This window comes from Lepisosteus platostomus, chromosome 11 (genome assembly GCF_059453375.1).
Source record: "Lepisosteus platostomus isolate fLepPlt1 chromosome 11, fLepPlt1.hap1, whole genome shotgun sequence".
Lineage (NCBI taxonomy): Eukaryota > Metazoa > Chordata > Actinopteri > Semionotiformes > Lepisosteidae > Lepisosteus > Lepisosteus platostomus.
In genome coordinates, this window is record NC_142621.1 from 48,413,841 (window position 1) to 48,429,936 (window position 16,096).

General features: G+C 56.5%; 1 protein-coding gene across 2 annotated transcripts; it reads right to left on the minus strand.

Moving 5' to 3' along the window:
* Nucleotides 1-1,353: 1,353 nt before the first annotated feature.
* On the minus strand, nucleotides 1,354-16,059 carry LOC148652935 (caspase recruitment domain-containing protein 14-like). Of its 2 annotated transcripts, none has more exons than XM_088600215.1 (21): nucleotides 15,819-16,059; nucleotides 13,479-13,688; nucleotides 13,087-13,224; nucleotides 12,525-12,850; nucleotides 11,887-12,045; nucleotides 9,704-9,823; nucleotides 9,335-9,460; nucleotides 9,093-9,245; nucleotides 8,879-9,004; nucleotides 8,675-8,778; nucleotides 8,029-8,102; nucleotides 7,744-7,804; nucleotides 7,239-7,434; nucleotides 5,846-5,972; nucleotides 5,089-5,326; nucleotides 4,266-4,329; nucleotides 3,670-3,790; nucleotides 3,225-3,389; nucleotides 2,973-3,091; nucleotides 2,570-2,685; nucleotides 1,354-2,203 (listed from the first exon to the last, which is right to left on the minus strand). In XM_088600215.1, the coding sequence occupies exons 2-21, from the start codon at nucleotides 13,666-13,668 to the stop codon at nucleotides 1,996-1,998; spliced, it is 2,931 nt and encodes a 976-aa protein (XP_088456341.1). In that variant the 5' UTR covers nucleotides 13,669-13,688; nucleotides 15,819-16,059; the 3' UTR covers nucleotides 1,354-1,995. The 2 variants fall into 2 exon arrangements, with proteins under 2 accessions (XP_088456341.1, XP_088456342.1); XM_088600216.1 differs by lacking the exon at nucleotides 15,819-16,059 and adding an exon at nucleotides 14,418-14,595.
* Between the last annotated feature and the right edge of the window lie 37 nt (nucleotides 16,060-16,096).

Sequence of the window (16,096 nt, forward strand, 5' to 3'; positions counted from 1 at the left end):
AACCTATTTAAAAACAGAAAATTGAATTTTACGTTAAAACTATTCAAAATAGCATAAGAAAGCTAAACGAGCCGTGGAATTTTTTAGTTGAACTCTGTAAAGTAGTTGAGTACCACCGACTATTCTTACAATGTATGTATATTTTGTTCAATGTTAAATGTTTTTTGTTAATGGTTATAAATGAAGTATTTTAAAAACAGCACGGTCCGGTGTCCAGCCCAGGCCGGTCCGGTCCGGTCCTCTGCTGGTTTGGGTGCCGATTCGGAGGATCCGGACTCGCTCGTGGTAAAGAAGCGCACACGCACGCGGTGGAGCCTGGGGGTACAGTTTTATTAGACGAGGCGGTGGCACCGTGCTTCTATCTTACAGCATTCGTATCGTTTGGTAGTTAAATATGACCACGGAGTCCAATTTATCCTGAGCGTCTCCTGAAGCCTTTCAGGGCCCCTGGCAAACCGCGCGACACGGCCGGACCCGGGTCCGGTACCTGACGCCGCTGTACCGACTTCAAACTGGACAGACCTTTGCGTGTTTATCTTGTACATGTCATATATATCCATACTGCAAGTGCTGTCGGAAAAGAGTATTGAAGACTCAGATTGTCTCCCGCCTTATCCGAATTCTCTCGCCGAAGAGAACAGGGCAGACGCTGACGGGGAATAACTTCCAGCACTTTCAGATTTAAGAGAAGGCGCCATGTAGTTTATAAAACCTCGTGATGTCCTTTGTGAGAACGGACCCCCCTTCGTCTTTCCGGAACAACCGAGTTCAACGGGGCAGTTTGAGAAACTTACTCCCCACGTTGACAGATATATAACCACGCACACGTCTGCAGGTGCGACAGGTTTCCACATACTGCAGCCGGTACAAGAGCCAGCGGGTCCTTCAAGTCCTGTAAGAGACAGCTGCGTGCCCTACCGGTGGCGCCCACGCCACGGCGCAGTCCCTACCGTGGCCACCAGGGGGCAGACTGGCCACGCAGGGCTTCCGCTCTTGCTAATGTAATTGCGGAACGCAGCTCTAAATATTTAAATGACCATTCATTACAAAATGGCTTAATAACAGTAAACCAGTAATATACTGTACCGTCACAGGGATTTATTTACAGGGGTGTAGCAACAGGAGGCTTCGGTTCTGGTCCAAACCCAAAGCATGCTGGGCTGGATGTTCCCTTTCTCGCTGAGCTCTGGGCTCCTCTTGAACCGAACTTTAATTCTCTGATTGATTAGTGTTTCTGCCTCTTTTCCAGATGCCGGAAACTTTAAGATGTGTTGTTGGTGGCTAAAACAGGGCTCCCCAGGCCAGTGTTTGGGGGTCTCATACTCCAGCAGGTTGAAGTGGTCCAGTCAGGGCTGCAGTGAGTCCAGTAGAGGAGTTTATTGCCATATGTACACGTACACTGGAGTTCTTAATGGCGCTGATCTCTCGGGACACACAGTACAACAGACAACACCACACAGTGTAGACGACCGGAACAATAAATATGTTGTGGAAAAATAAACAAATATGTAGTAGTGAGACCGAGAAAAACATGGTAGACAATGTAAAAAGTGCAGAGTGCAGGTGTGTATGAAGGCCCTGCAGTGAGCTGCTGAGGATGAGCACCGCAGGGGGACAGAAGCTGCTCTGGAGGCACGTGGTCCCTGGTTTAACAGTGCGGTCCTGCTGGCCACAATCAGAGTCACGGCCTGCTGCTGTCCCGAGATGCTGAGGATTTAAAAAGAACCCCAGAACGGGACAGCGGCCTTGGGGAGCCCCACACTGACAGGCTACGAGCTTATGAAATGTAGATGTTAATTAATCCAGCAGCTACTTCAATTAAGAGCTCAACCTGAACGAGAATTAATAATAATAATGTTAATAATAATGTTATAATAATAATAATTACTAGCGGGGTCCCAGAGTGAGGGACGGGAACCCCAGATTTAGGGTGACCTCTAAACGCAGGGGGAGGAGCGTCTCTGTGCTGGTGTACTGGCACAGAGCCCCCCCTCGTCAGCACAGGTCTTTCTCCACCCAGACAATCTTGGCCTGCTCCTCCAGGATGGTGCTGCGCAGGCGGGCCAGCAGGGCGGCGCTGTCGCTCCAGCTGTCGGGCAGGATGGTGCGGTACAGGCAGGGCAGCTTGTCCAGGAGCTGCTCCTCACAGCGCGAGCACTCCAGCAGCTGCTCCTCCGAGGAGCCCTGGCGCTGCAGTTTGTGCCTGTCAGACACAGAGAGACACAGTCAGACACACAGTCAGACACAGAGAGACACAGTCAGACACCCAGAGAGACACAGTCAGACACACAGTCAGACACAGAGAGAGACACAGTCAGACACCCAGAGACACACAGTCAGACACAGAGAGACACACAGAGAGACACAGTCAGACACCCAGAGAGACACACAGTCAGACACCCAGAGAGACACACAGTCAGACACACAGTCAGACACCCAGAGAGACACAGTCAGACACAAACAGACACACAGAGATTAAAAAAAGAGAGAGAGAGCTGGCCAGCTGGACTGTGTCTATCCAGGACCCGGGCTGGCCGGTTACAGCTGCAGGCCAGATGTGCTGTTGTACCTGAGTCTGCGGGCACTGCGCTCAGAGGAGACGATGAAGATGATGATGGGGAAGATCTCCGCACGGTGGAGGCGCCTGACGCAGTCCAGCCCCAGGGGCAGCAGGCAGTGAGCACCCTGAAGGAGAGAGAGCACACTGCTGTTCAGACAGGCTTCTCTGGGTCAGAACCTGTACCAGCGCTCACGTGTCGGTACCTGTGGATCTTTGACAGTACCGGTACCAGTGGGTCAGTGTTGGTACTGTACAAATGGGTCGAAATCAGTACTGGTACGAGTGGATCGAAGTCGGTACCTGCACCTATGGGTCAGTTATGGTACTGTCCTAGGGGTACTAGTGGGCAGAAGTCAGTACCAGTACCAGTGGGTCAGTGTTGGTACCGGTACCAGTGGGCCGTGGTGGGTACCTGTGCCATGGCTTTATCCACAGCCTGGACGGTGCAGCAGCGCCGAGGGCTGTTCTCGCTCTCTTCCAGGACGTCGCCCCTCTGCAGGCGCGAGGCGTAGTCCCCGTCAGGCAGCGGCTCTGGGCGGAGAGACGCAGGCCAGACTGAGAAACACTGTGGGCAAGTGCACAGGACCTCCCACTGACACTCTGCCCCCTCCCTGCGCGGACCCCACCCCCCTTTCTGCTCCTGATCCACCAGGGGGCGCCCTACCCAGCTCGCACTTCTGGAAGCCCTGCACTTCGGCCAGCCGGTCGTTCAGGATTTGGCTGAGGATTCTGGGGAGGATGATGACGGGGCGCGCAGTGGGTGGCCGGTGGGGGGTCACCAGGGTGTAGGGCATGAGGTTCACACAGCTGAAGCTCACAGCACTGCCCCCTGCAGACAAAGGCACAAAACAGCAGCTGTCAGTGATCTGCCCTCCTTTTCAGCCCCACTCTGCACCTCCAGCATCACAGCGGCATGCAGGCCTGTTTCAGAAGAGGCACAGCCACCAGCTGCCCTGCGGTTCATGAGCTAACGGGACTGAATGTCTTTCAGCTCATCAGGGGCAGAGTCTCCTCTTGTGCCAGAGGTCTGATGTAGTGGAGGCTGCAGCAGCTGGGGCCTGGAACAGGCTCGCTCGCCTGGCGTGAAGCTGAAGGTCAGGCTGCCTTGCCTGGGTGCTGGCGGGGCTCTGCGCCCAGGCTGCTGGGCACCCACAGTGGGCTCCGGCACTGCTGGCCCATGCTGACGATCCTCACAGCCTTCTGTTTCCCCGAGCACTGAGCCCGGTCAGTCTGGAGAGGAGGAGAGGGGGGTGAGGGCTCGGCTCTTCAACCAATGTACCAATGCTCAAGTATATTCATGTGTCTAATGTCCACCTGTCTGAGGTCAGCAGCTGTGTGTCCAGCTGTCTGAGGTCAGTCAGTCAGTGTGTGTGTGTCCACCAGTCTCAGGTCAGTCAGCGGCCGTGTGTCCACCAGTCTCAGGTCAGTCAGTGGCTGTGTGTGTCCACCAGTCTCATGTCAGTCAGTGGCTGTGTGTCCACCAGTCTCAGGTCAGTCAGTGGCTGTGTGTCCACCAGCCTCATGTCAGTCAGTGGCTGTGTGTCCACCAGTCTCAAGGCAGTCAGTGGCTGTGTGTCCACCAGTCTCATGTCAGTCAGTGGCTGTGTGTCCACCAGTCTCATGTCAGTCAGTGGCTGTGTGTCCACCAGCCTCATGTCAGTCAGTGGCTGTGTGTCCACCAGCCTGTCCCTGCAGCTCTACTCACCCGGCGAGACGGCAGGTGTTGGAAGGCCAGGTCCTCAATGGCTCTGATCAGCAGGCGCTGGGCTCTGCAAAGGAAACCCACAGCAGCTGACTAGGCAGCATGTCTTAGTGTCTCGTCCTCTTTACTGCAGAGTCGCAAGTGATCCTCCTGATTGTCTCTTTTGGTACTTCCACCCTTTCAAGCTGTCTCTTCCAATCCAGTCTCAGGGGAGCCATGGCCTTTACCAGCAAGCAATGGACACGAGGCAGGATACCCCCTGGATGGGATGCCAGTCAGCAGAGCACACACACAGACACACACTCACACCAGGGCCAATTTTCCCAGAAGCCTATTAACCCACCAACATCCGGTATGTCTTTGGACTGTGACAGGAAACCCATGTGAACAGACCAGAAGAACATACAAACTCCACACAGACAGCTCCACAGTCCTGGAACTGAATCCAGGCGAGGCAGCAGTGCTCACTACTGCACCACTGTGCTGCCCCAAAACTGTACGCAATATTCTAAATCGATATTGTAAATAAGAACTGTCCCAGCCTGAGGAACAGTGAGCCTGTCTCTCAATAATGTTCCAAATGTTTGTATGTAAGTGTATTATAATGTGTCTATATTGTAAAAGTCTGTAGATTTTAGGCTAATTGTGTTTGTTTTGCTTTGGCAACACTGATTTATTTATTGGTCATGCCAATAAAGCATCTTGAATTGAACTGAAGAACATGCAATCTCCACGCAGATACAAGCACATCAGGAGTCTCCGATGTCTGATGTCACATCGGGAGTCTGTGATGTCATTAGGAATGGACCAGAGGCACCTGTAGTACCTGTAGTAGTTGGGCAGCGCCCCCGATTCCAGGTCTCGGAGCTGGCAGGGGTGGGTGCGGCTCGCGTGCCAGGTGCCGTCGGAGCGGTAGCGGGTGTTGGTCACATGCACGATGTCATTGCACTGCACTGCCAGCCCCCCCGCACAGCCCCCCGACAGGGAGACGTTCACCCGCACGTAGAAGGAGTCTCCCGAGGTCACCTGGCCACTCTGGAGCTGGCCGAGCAGCTTGTGGTACCCTGGCAGAGAGGGAGAGGGAGGGAGAGTCAGAGAAGAGGTGCCAGCACGCTGGTTCTGGGGAGGCTGGCGGGGCGCACAGAGTGAAGACACGGGTACTTATCATGGGCCGGAGCTTTTTGGCTTGGGCTCGGGCTCAATATCAGAGCGGTGGAGGCTGGGCTTCACTGCTGTCCTCTTTCTGAAGGGCGTGCAGTGACGCCAGAGCTCACAGCTGCGACAGCACAGCGCCAGCTACTGAATTCAAATCGTGTCCAGCAGGACACTGTGCCAAGCAGCCTGCAGAGGCCTGAGCACATTCAAGCTCTCGATGGCACAGAGAAGCGCAGAGCAAGAGTCTTCATTCAGCAGCTCACCCCAGTGACACTCCAGCACGCGAGAGTTTGGATTGCAAACCCTTCTCCTCTAATCTAGAGAGCTAATTCCCCTGAAGTGTGTCTGTTGACAAGTGCTGCAGGCCGCTGTAACACAATCCTCACTGCAGCCAGCATGCCGCGCCCCCTCTCGCACCCCAGCCTTACCCTCCTGGTTGGGCCGCAGTGACAGGCAGCAGAAGCCGCGGACCTGCCTGAGGGCCCACAGCGCCTCCTCCATGGTGGAGTCCTCCAGCACGGCCTGGAACATCTGCTGCTGCTGCTGACACTCCACCTGGGAGACAGCACCTGTGTCTCAGCGTGAGCGGGTCAGCGCTGTGAGCACCTGCGTCTCAGCGCGAGCCGGTCAGTGCTGTGAGCACCTGCGTCTCAGCGCGAGCCGGTCAGTGCTGTGAGCACCTGCGTCTCAGTGCGAGCCGGTCAGTGCTGTGAGCACCTGCGTCTCAGTGCGAGCCGGTCAGTGCTGTGAGCACCTGTGTCTCAGTGCGAGCCGGTCAGTGCTGTGAGCACCTGCGTCTCAGTGCGAGCCGGTCAGTGCTGTGAGCACCTGCGTCTCAGTGCGAGCCGGTCAGTGCTGTGAGCACCTGCGTCTCAGTGCGAGCCGGTCAGTGCTGTGAGCACCTGCGTCTCAGTGCGAGCCGGTCAGTGCTGTGAGCACCTGCGTCTCAGTGCGAGCCGGTCAGTGCTGTGAGCACCTGCGTCTCAGTGCGAGCCGGTCAGTGCTGTGAGCACCTGCGTCTCAGTGCGAGCCGGTCAGCGCTGTGAGCACCTGCGTCTCAGCGTGAGCCAGTCAGTATGTTGTGTCTCAGTGTCAGTGGGTCTGTGTGTCATTGGGTCGTCCTCTGCAGGTACTTTTTGCTGTCAATCTTGTATCGCTGCCTGTGCAGTGTAGCAGTGTGCAAAACTAACACTCACCTTGTGAGTACTTGGGTTGATCTGCTGACCTGCAGTTGTGATTTCAATTTCATTTTACAGTGTGTATAAACTGTGAGGTTCTCATTGGGAATAACTGCTTAAAAGGAGGTCACCCAGCCAGACTGCGAATCTCATCCCTGGAAAAGCTTTGACACGGATGAGTGACTATTCCATAAACCAAGGAGGAATAGGAGGACTTAGCTAATAAATAACAAATCAAATAGATGGGCTGAATTGCCTCCTCTGTTTTGTCATTTTTGTCATGCTTATTTTGTAAGGAGGGAGGTGTTGCAGACAACAGGCCTGTCCCCAGTCCAGATGTTTGTACAGGTCCCCCTAAATCACTGGTTCATCAGTGAGTAGGAACACTAGGAAGTCACTGGCCAGTTAAGCAGGTATTCTTTCCAGTTCAGGGACTCTGGTCCTTAATGGCTGAAGGGTGCTGATTGTTGTTTCACATGATCTCTAAATCACTTTTGTTACCTCTTGACTCACAGTGCGATTGTTCCAGGTTTGTAGAAGGGGGTGATTGAGAGGTGGCCTATAACCTGCTAGACTGGGGCGTCTCAGGACTCCCCAGTACAACAAACCGCACTGCACTGTGGTCGGACTGGGCGCCACTCACTGCCATTATCTGGGTGCCAGGACGAATGCCCACACTGTGTGCCGCCGACCCCTCCGTCACACAGTGCACGAACACGCCGGTCTCGTTCCCCCCCACCACTTGCAGCTGGCTCAGCAGCGCCTCCCCCTGGAAGGAGATGGTTGTCACGTGGCTGTGATGGCGCAGGGCCTGGGGGCGCATGCGCTCCATGAAGATTCTGCAAGGAGACGGGGAGCCGTGAGCAGGCTGGTTTTTCAGCTTGTACAGCTTGTACATCCGGTTGCAAAAAGGGGCCACTCTTGGGTGTGTGTTGATCGTTGGGCACTGAACCTGTCTCTTTTACCAGGGCGATACAACACAGGAGCAGAGCGACTGTAAGAGGGAGCCTGCTGCTCGTGGCCTGGGGGTATCAGTGGTGTGTGCTCAGGAAGCACGTGCAGGAGGGCAGTGCGTGTTGTTCATTTGCACATCTATGGATGCCCCGAGCTCGTGCCTCCTGTGTTGTGAGCTTGTCTCAAAGCCTTACCCATCGCTCGGCCTGCTGTCTGGGGAGGGCAGGGGCGGCTCTGCTGCTGTGGGCTCAGGCTCTGAAAAACACACACAGCCACCACAGCTTTCACCACGTCCCCGTACCCCTGGACTCCGGGGGGCTGCTTCACTTGAGCACAGTTTATAGATGCGTATGACAATTAATCAACAGGAGCTTATTAATAATTTCCTTTAAGGAGACTAACAACATGAGTTCATGGGCCCTTGCTTAGTTAGTGAAAGCACAGGAAAAGTCAAAGGTCAGGGGTGCAGGCTGAGGTACCTTCGGACACAAAGACATATTCGTTTTCCATGTCCAGGGCAGAGGGGAGACAGTCCCAGGAGCCCAGCTGAGAGCTGTGGGGGGCAGACCGACAGGCAGACAAACAGATTGTGAGTGAACTTCAGGACCCTGTGCGGTTTAAAAAAGTTTTGGCCTCCTAATCAGAGTCCCCTTTTCTCCACCTCTCATCTTTCGGTTTCTCTCTTTGGGCTGGGTTTTCTAAGTTTGCAAAGCCATAACTCTCCAGAAAGTCAAAGTGTTTTATCTTGCATCTCTTTAAAAATCCAGCTGTCAGTTTCTTTCCCTCCCTTGTCTTAATGCAGACCAGCCATGGGCCACTCCAGTCTTGCTGGGCTTTTTCAATTCACAAGTTGAATAAAAGAAAACAAATAATTTCACTTCTTTTCTTAAAAATTCAAATTGGTTCAGTACTTAAGATCAGATGTGAAATGAAAATCATCAGAAGTTCCCCATTCATGGTGTGATGTTCTCACTTTCCCTGCACTAGCAGATCAATAACTAGCCCCTTCCCTGACCCGTGGCCCCTCCCATGTATCATGGCCCCTCCCCCGACTCATGGCCCCTCCCTACATCACCATACAGGCTTTCCCTCGCCCTGTCACTCAGTGTGCAGCCCCGCCCCCACCTCTCTCTGTTGTGCTGGAGCTCCTCCTCTCTGCGGCGCAGAGACTCAGAGCTGGGGGGCTCAGCCTTCTGGGACCCGAAACTGCACAGAGGCTCGTCACAGTCCTGCCAGCAGAAAAAATCTTTGTAATACCTCTGTGAGACAGAAGCCTTACTGAGAAGCACGGCCTCGCAGGCAAAGAGAGAGACCTGCTGGTACACACACCTCCAGGCTGTGGCACTGCACAGCCTCACTGCCGATTGCGTTCATCCGGCACAGCTTGGCCCGGCCAGGTGGGGCGTCCAGGGCCAGGGTGTCCTGCCAAGGAGAGCTGCTGCTGGAGGTCCTGCGCTGCAGAAGCATAACGACACAGACAGGCAACATGAGGACCCTCCTGTCCTCCTTGATGCCCCCTCTGCCCTCTGCTCTTCTTTCTTACCCTCTCCTCCTCTCTCTCCTCGTCCCGCTGGGCTTGCTGCGTCTGCAGGGTGAACAGCTGATCCTGCAGTTCCACCACCTGAAGCCGGAGGGCGTCCTTCTCCGACAGGCTCTTGGCGATCTGGGCCTGCGCATCGTCCCGGGCCAGGTAAGCCTGTGGCAGGGACACGGGGGCCGCAGGGACAGGTGAGTGCACTGAGGCGCCAGCAATCAGACAGAGGGACACAACATAGCTGCACTCACCTGGTCTCTCTCCGCTTGCAGGTCACGCAGCTGGGCTTGCATCACTGCGCTCTTCTGCTGGTACATCTCACAGTCCAGAGTCAGCTTCTGGGCCTGGAGAGCCAGGCTCTCCTTCTGCTCCAGCAGCTGCAGGGGGACAGAGCAAACCTGAGGCAGGGCTGCAGGGAGGCAGTGAGGCAGGGCTCAAGGGAGGAAGTGAGGCAGGGTTGCAGTGAGTGAGGCAGGGCTGTATTGAGGCAGTGAGACTGTGAGGCAGTGAGGCAGGGCTGCAGTGAGGCAGTGAGGCTTTGAGGCATTGAGGCAGGGCTGCAGTGAGATAGTGAGACAGTGAGGCAGTGAGACAGTAAGACAGTGGGCGGGGTGCTCTACCTCTTCATGCTCGCTGACCAGCCTGTCGTGTTCCTCCCTCAGACAGTGGATTTGCTCCATGAGCTCACAGCGCCCGTCCAGAGCCTCCTCCAGGTCTGTCTCCAGGATGTCCTCCCGAGCCTGGGGACACAGAGGCAGGGGTGAGGGCAGAGCCGGGAGAGAAGGATATTGACTAAATGAAAACTTTGCCACAGCTGAGAAGATAGGATGTGGTGGTATGTGTGCTGCAGAACCAGTGTTGAGTATTCCCTGATGGTCTGCAGAGCTCTGTGCCGTGCCTGTGTCCTCTGTGGCCTGTGAGCTCTGTGAGCTCTGTGAGCTCTGTGAGGTGCCTGTGTCCTCTGTGGCCTGTGAGCTCTGTGAGCTCTGTGAGGTGCCTGTGTCCTCTGTGGCCTGTGAGCTCTGTGAGCTCTGTGCAGTGCCTGTGTCCTCTGTGACCTGTGAGCTCTGTGAGCTCTGTGTGGTGCCCTGTGTCCTCTGTGGCCTGTGAGCTCTGTGAGCTCTGTGAGGTGCCTGTGTCCTCTGTGGCCTGTGAGCTCTGTGAGCTCTGTGCGGTGCCTGTGTCCTCTGTGGCCTGTGAGCTCTGTGAGCTCTGTGTGGTGCCCTGTGTCCTCTGTGGCCTGTGAGCTCTGTGAGCTCTGTGAGGTGCCTGTGTCCTCTGTGGCCTGTGAGCTCTGTGAGCTCTGTGTGGTGCCCTGTGTCCTCTGTGGCCTATGAGCTCTGTGAGCTCTGTGAGGTGCCTGTGTCCTCTGTGGCCTGTGAGCTCTGTGAGCTCTGTGAGCTCTGTGCGGTGCCTGTGTCCTCTGTGGCCTGTGAGCTCTGTGAGGTGCCTGTGTCCTCTGTGGCCTGTGAGCTCTGTGAGCTCTGTGCGGTGCCTGTGTCCTCTGTGGCCTGTGAGCTCTGTGAGCTCTGTGCGGTGCCTGTGTCCTCTGTGGCCTGTGAGCTCTGTGTGGTGCCCTGTGTCCTCTGTGGCCTGTGAGCTCTGTGAGCTCTATGCGGTGCCTATGTCCTCTGTGGCCTGTGAGCTCTGTGAGCTCTGTGCGGTGCCTGTGTCCTCTGTGGCCTGTGAGCTCTGTGAGCTCTGTGTGGTGCCCTGTGTCCTCTGTGGCCTGTGAGCTCTGTGCGGTGCCTGTGTCCTCTGTGGCCTGTGAGCTCTGTGAGCTCTGTGAGGTGCCTGTGTCCTCTGTGGCCTGTGAGCTCTGTAAGCTCTATGCGGTGCCTGTGTCCTCTGTGGCCTGTGAGCTCTGTGAGCTCTGTGCGGTGCCTGTGTCCTCTGTGGCCTGTGAGCTCTGTGAGCTCTGTGCGGTGCCTGTGTCCTCTGTGGCCTGTGAGCTCTGTGAGCTCTGTGAGGTGCCTGTGTCCTCTGTGGCCTGTGAGCTCTGTGAGCTCTGTGCGGTGCCTGTGTCCTCTGTGGCCTGTGAGCTCTGTGAGCTCTGTGAGGTGCCTGTGTCCTCTGTGGCCTGTGAGCTCTGTGAGCTCTGTGCGGTGCCTGTGTCCTCTGTGGCCTGTGAGCTCTGTGAGCTCTGTGTGGTGCCCTGTGTCCTCTGTGGCCTGTGAGCTCTGTGAGCTCTGTGAGGTGCCTGTGTCCTCTGTGGCCTGTGAGCTCTGTGAGCTCTGTGCGGTGCCTGTGTCCTCTGTGGCCTGTGAGCTCTGTGAGCTCTGTGAGGTGCCTGTGTCCTCTGTGGCCTGTGAGCTCTGTGAGCTCTGTGAGGTGCCTGTGTCCTCTGTGGCCTGTGAGCTCTGTGAGCTCTGTGAGGTGCCTGTGTCCTCTGTGGCCTGTGAGCTCTGTGAGCTCTGTGAGGTGCCTGTGTCCTCTGTGGCCTGTGAGCTCTGTGAGCTCTGTGTGGTGCCCTGTGTCCTCTGTGGCCTGTGAGCTCTGTGAGCTCTGTGAGGTGCCTGTGTCCTCTGTGGCCTGTGAGCTCTGTGCGGTGCCAGTGTCCTCTGTGGCCTGTGAGCTCTGTGAGCTCTGTGTGGTGCCCTGTGTCCTCTGTGGCCTGTGAGCTCTGTGAGCTCTGTGTGGTGCCTGTGTCCTCTGTGGCCTGTGAGCTCTGTGCGGTGCCTGTGTCCTCTGTGAGCTCTGTGTGGTGCCCTGTGTCCTCTGTGGCCTGTGAGCTCTGTGAGCTCTGTGCGGTGCCTGTGTCCTCTGTGGCCTGTGAATTCTGTGCTACTTGCAGGAGTCTTACCGGGCTGAATTTCTCGGCCTTCGCCAGCCTCTGGCGCAGCATGGCCGCCTCCTCCCGCAGCTGCAAGATCTCTCCGGAACTGCAGGACCTCAGCGACTTCTTCCTCTCGAAGTCAGTCTCTTTCATGGCCTTCTGCAGCTCGAACTTCAGCTGGTACACCTGCAGCACAGACAGCAGCTGGGCTCACAGAGTGAAGCGCAGCACCTGCAGGCAGCGACAGACTCCCACACCACTGCCTCTCCCACCCCCACACCACCCCGACACCCAGGCTTTTCACCTTGTGTCTAAGTGTCTGACTCACAGGGTCTAATTCTGCCCTAGGGTCAGGGCAGGGTCAGGTCAAGGTCAGGGTAGTGTCAGGTCAAGGTCAGGGCAGGGTCAGGCCAGGGTCAGGGTAGTGTCAGGTCAAGGTCAGGGCAGGGTCAGGCCAGGGTCAGGGTAGTGTCAGGTCAAGGTCAGGGCAGGGTCAGGCCAGGGTCAGGGTAGTGTCAGGTCAAGGTCAGGGCAGGGTCAGGGCAGGGTCAGGGCAGGGTCAGCGTGTGGACGCTTTACAGATGTTCCCCCAGTTTTGTGACGGGTCAAGCTGCACAGGTAACGGAGGACAGGACAGGACGGAGCTGCCCCGGGACAGATCCTACCTCCAGCTGCAGGTCGCGGCAGCGCGCGGCGACCACGGAGTTCTCCTCCACAGCGGCGGTGAAGCGGGTGCACAGGTCGCACTTCTCGTCCTTCAGCCGCAGCAGGTCGCGGTGCAGCGTGGCGTAGTCGCGGCGCAGGCGGGCGTGCTCCGCCTGCAGCCCGCGCAGCCCCTCCCCCCGCTGGCGCGCCTGCCCCAGCTCCGCCTCCAGCGCCGCGCAGCGCTCCGCCAGAGATCCTGCCTCTGCCCGCACGGAGCACAGCTGCTCCTGCATCCCTGTGACGGCCCGCACCAGGTACTCCGTCAGCTCCGAGTTCTCCATCAGACCTGCGGGACAGCGCAGGGAGTCGGGCCGGGCCGGTCCTGCTGCTCACACACACCAGTCCAGAGCGTAGGGAGTCGGGCCGGGCCGGTCCTGCTGCTCACACACACCAGTCCAGAGCGTAGGGAGTCGGGCCGGGCTGGTCCTGCTGCTCACACACACCAGTCCAGAGCGCAGCGCGGGGAGTCGGGCCGGGCCGGTCCTGCTGCTCACACACACCAGTCCAGAGCGCTGCTCTTACCGCTGAATCCTGACTGCGTGTCGCTGGGCTCGCGGCCGGAGATCTTGGTGTACAGTTTGGGATAGTGGATCATCAGGCTCTCCAGGAAGGCAATGGCCCCATTCCGGCCCCGAGTCCGCAGGATATCCAGCATGCGACCTGGAACAGGTGACACAGAGCAATGTGCCACACTGTCTCCACCCCTCCTCTAACTTTCCCATACAGCTCTTTCTGTCTCTCCTCACTTTCTGTGCCCCTATGTCCTTCACTTGACCACTGCTGTCCGCCTCTCCCCTGTCTCCACTCTCTCCCTCCCCTGAACCCCACTATCTCTCTCCCCCCTCTCTGTCTCCACTCTCTCCCTCCCCTGAACCCCTCTATCTCTCTCCCTCTGTCCCCTCTGCCCTCCTTACTGGTCTTCATGCAGCGGTTAGTGAACTGCAGGCAGTGCAGGATCTCGTCCTCGTCCAGCTCGTCCAGCACGCGCGCCTGCCGCAGGTAGGGGATGAGCAGGCAGGGCTGCACGCCCAGCGAGACGCAGTGCCGGTTGTCATCGATCAGCTCCCACAGCGCCTCCTCGTCCAGCTCCTTCTGCTCCGACATGCCCCCTGGCCTCCAGCAGCCTGGGACAAACACACACGAGAGCCTGAGGAAGCTGGCATGTCAGGGGTGCTTGTTCGGCCACCTGCTTCCCAGTGGCTCCAGTTACACAGCTCCCTGGCACTGCCCACTGCATGGCAGCCTGCCTGCCAGGTTGCAGAGCCAGACAGATGTTTATGTCAATATTATATAATATGTCTTTGTTGTAAATGTCTGTAACATGTCTGTAGATTTTATTTTACTTCTATTTTTTGTTTTGTTCTATGTTAATTTTATTATTTTTATTTGCTTTGGCAACACTGATTGTACCCATCGGTCATGCTAATAAAGCACCTTGAATTGAATTGAATTGTTTAGCCGACTGCAGCCTCCCTGTCAGCGGCTCACTTCTCTACAAACACCGTCATGACGCCTCACTGCCTCTTGCGCGATTCACTGATTTATGGTTGACAGTATTTCAATAAACTCCATGTAAACAAACGCTCAGTGTCTCGGTTTCCCCTCTGCTGGGGCTCTGCCAACGTTCGTACGCGTGTGCAGATAAACTTCATAAACAGGCTGCTCTAGAGCTCACAGCAGAGATGAGCTCTGAAAGACAGAGGCACTCAGAATCACATTCAACGATTCTTATTGGCCTGACCTATTATTAGGTATTTATAATGTTAGAAAGTTGCCAAAGCAATGCAAATTAGAAAGACATTTACAAACATTTAGAACAAAAACATACTGTTTTTTGAAAGGCTCAGACTCACTGTGTAAGAGGACAGAGCTCCTGTCTTCCTGTTTTTTCTGTTTACAGTGTTGCTAAGGAGTCGTCCTCCTCCGCCCAGCAGTAGGCAGGAGGGACCCTCCTTCTCGCCTGCTCTTCCTCAGCCCCAGGTTTTCACCCTCTTCCTTGCACCTGACCGTATCTCCCCTGCCACGCCCTTGGCCTGTCTCTGCACTGCTCCCTCTGTGTTCCAGCTCCACCTACTGCAGACCACAGTCCTGCTCCCCCTGGTCTCCGCCTGTCTCCACCTGTCCCTGTTCCCCCTGGTCTCCACCTGTCTCCACCTGTCCCTGTTTCCCCCGGTCTCCGCCTGTCTCCACCTGTCCCTGTTTCCCCCGGTCTCCGCCTGTCTCCACCTGTCCCTGCTCCCCCGGTCTCCACCTGTCTCCACCTGTCCCTGCTCCCCTCTCTTCTGTCCTACACAGCCCAGCAGCAGGGTGTGCTCTGCTCTGCCTGTCTCTGGGACGGCCACTCTCACTGCAAGAAGGCATGAGTCTCAGTCTTTCGGCTGTGCTGCTGGGTCCACAGTCACGGTTCAGCACTCTGCTCTGTACCTGCTGGTCTCAATAGCTAATCTGCAGCTTTTGATCTCCTTCTTCATGACAGCCTCTCCATGAAGTGCTCTCTCCTGTGGTATGACAGGAATCTCAACACGGAAACGAAGTCTTGTTTTAATTCAGTTTTACAGGAATACACGGGTGTGATGGCGTAACCTGACTCCTGCCCACAAGCAAGCGACAGCCCGGGCTGGAACTGTCCCTCGATCGCTTGGGCAGTTTCACTGGATCAGTAACTGCACTGCACTGGGATGTTCCAGACACACGGTCCGAGACGCGCAGGACGCGGATTCCCCGCGCACCGCCACGCGTGGAGCTGCCGGATGCAGCGCGCGCTCCCTCCCACGGCTGTGATCCCAGTGTTGACGGCGCGGCGCGCGGGGCCGTCGAAACTCCCAACCAGAACCATTTCCCGGACACCAGGAAGGGGACAGGCCCCAGCCGTACGACGCAGCGCAGATCGCGGCCCGGGGACTCCGGGGGGTCCCGGGTCCGAGCAGCGCCTGTGCGCGCACGCGTGCCCTTCCAGTGTCACAGCTCTACCCTGATTTTATTATAGCAGATCAGCGCAACAGAAAGGTGTCCGCTACTGTCAAGCTGTCCTCCTTTCCGCCAACAGCACGCTGCCCAGGAGCCGGGCACACTGACATTTCGCCCTCTCAGGAGAATTCCCTTTCCGGAATCAACCCTTTCAGCGTTTCAAGCGATAATCTGACCTTTGACCAAGAGATACACAATTCAACAACAGTACTCTGCGATTTATCTCAGATGAAAGCAACGATCGTTACAGCAACATTTTAGGTATTTTTTTAGGCGTCTCCACTTACCTTAGCGCTCGGACAGGTGAGTGGATGAGTGAAGCGGCCGGACAGGCGGACAGGTGCGTAGCGCAGGTGAGACAGACGGGCGGGCGGCCGCTGCAGCTGTTTGAGCGGAGGGGCGGGGCCTCCCTGCGTGGCCCCGCCCCCACACCCCCGTCTTTCCAGAGGCGTCCAACAGCACGAACAGGTTTGGATAAATATCACCTGGGGTAAAGGGCTCACGCAGGAAGGCACTGCGTCACGGCACTGTTTCTTCTGGAGAAAAAATCCCTTTCCTGTTTACG

Excerpts from the sequence above, each read along its gene's own strand:
- LOC148652935 (XM_088600215.1), bottom strand. The coding sequence starts at position 13,668 with ATGTCGGAGCAGAAGGAGCTGGACGAGGAGGCGCTGTGGGAGCTGATC. Across the intron at positions 9,246-9,334 it reads TGCAAGCGGAGAGAGACCAG|GCTTACCTGGCCCGGGACGA; the intron begins GTGAGTGCAGCT and ends TCCCTGCCACAG. Across the intron at positions 7,805-8,028 it reads ATATGTCTTTGTGTCCGAAG|AGCCTGAGCCCACAGCAGCA; the intron begins GTACCTCAGCCT and ends TGTGTTTTTCAG.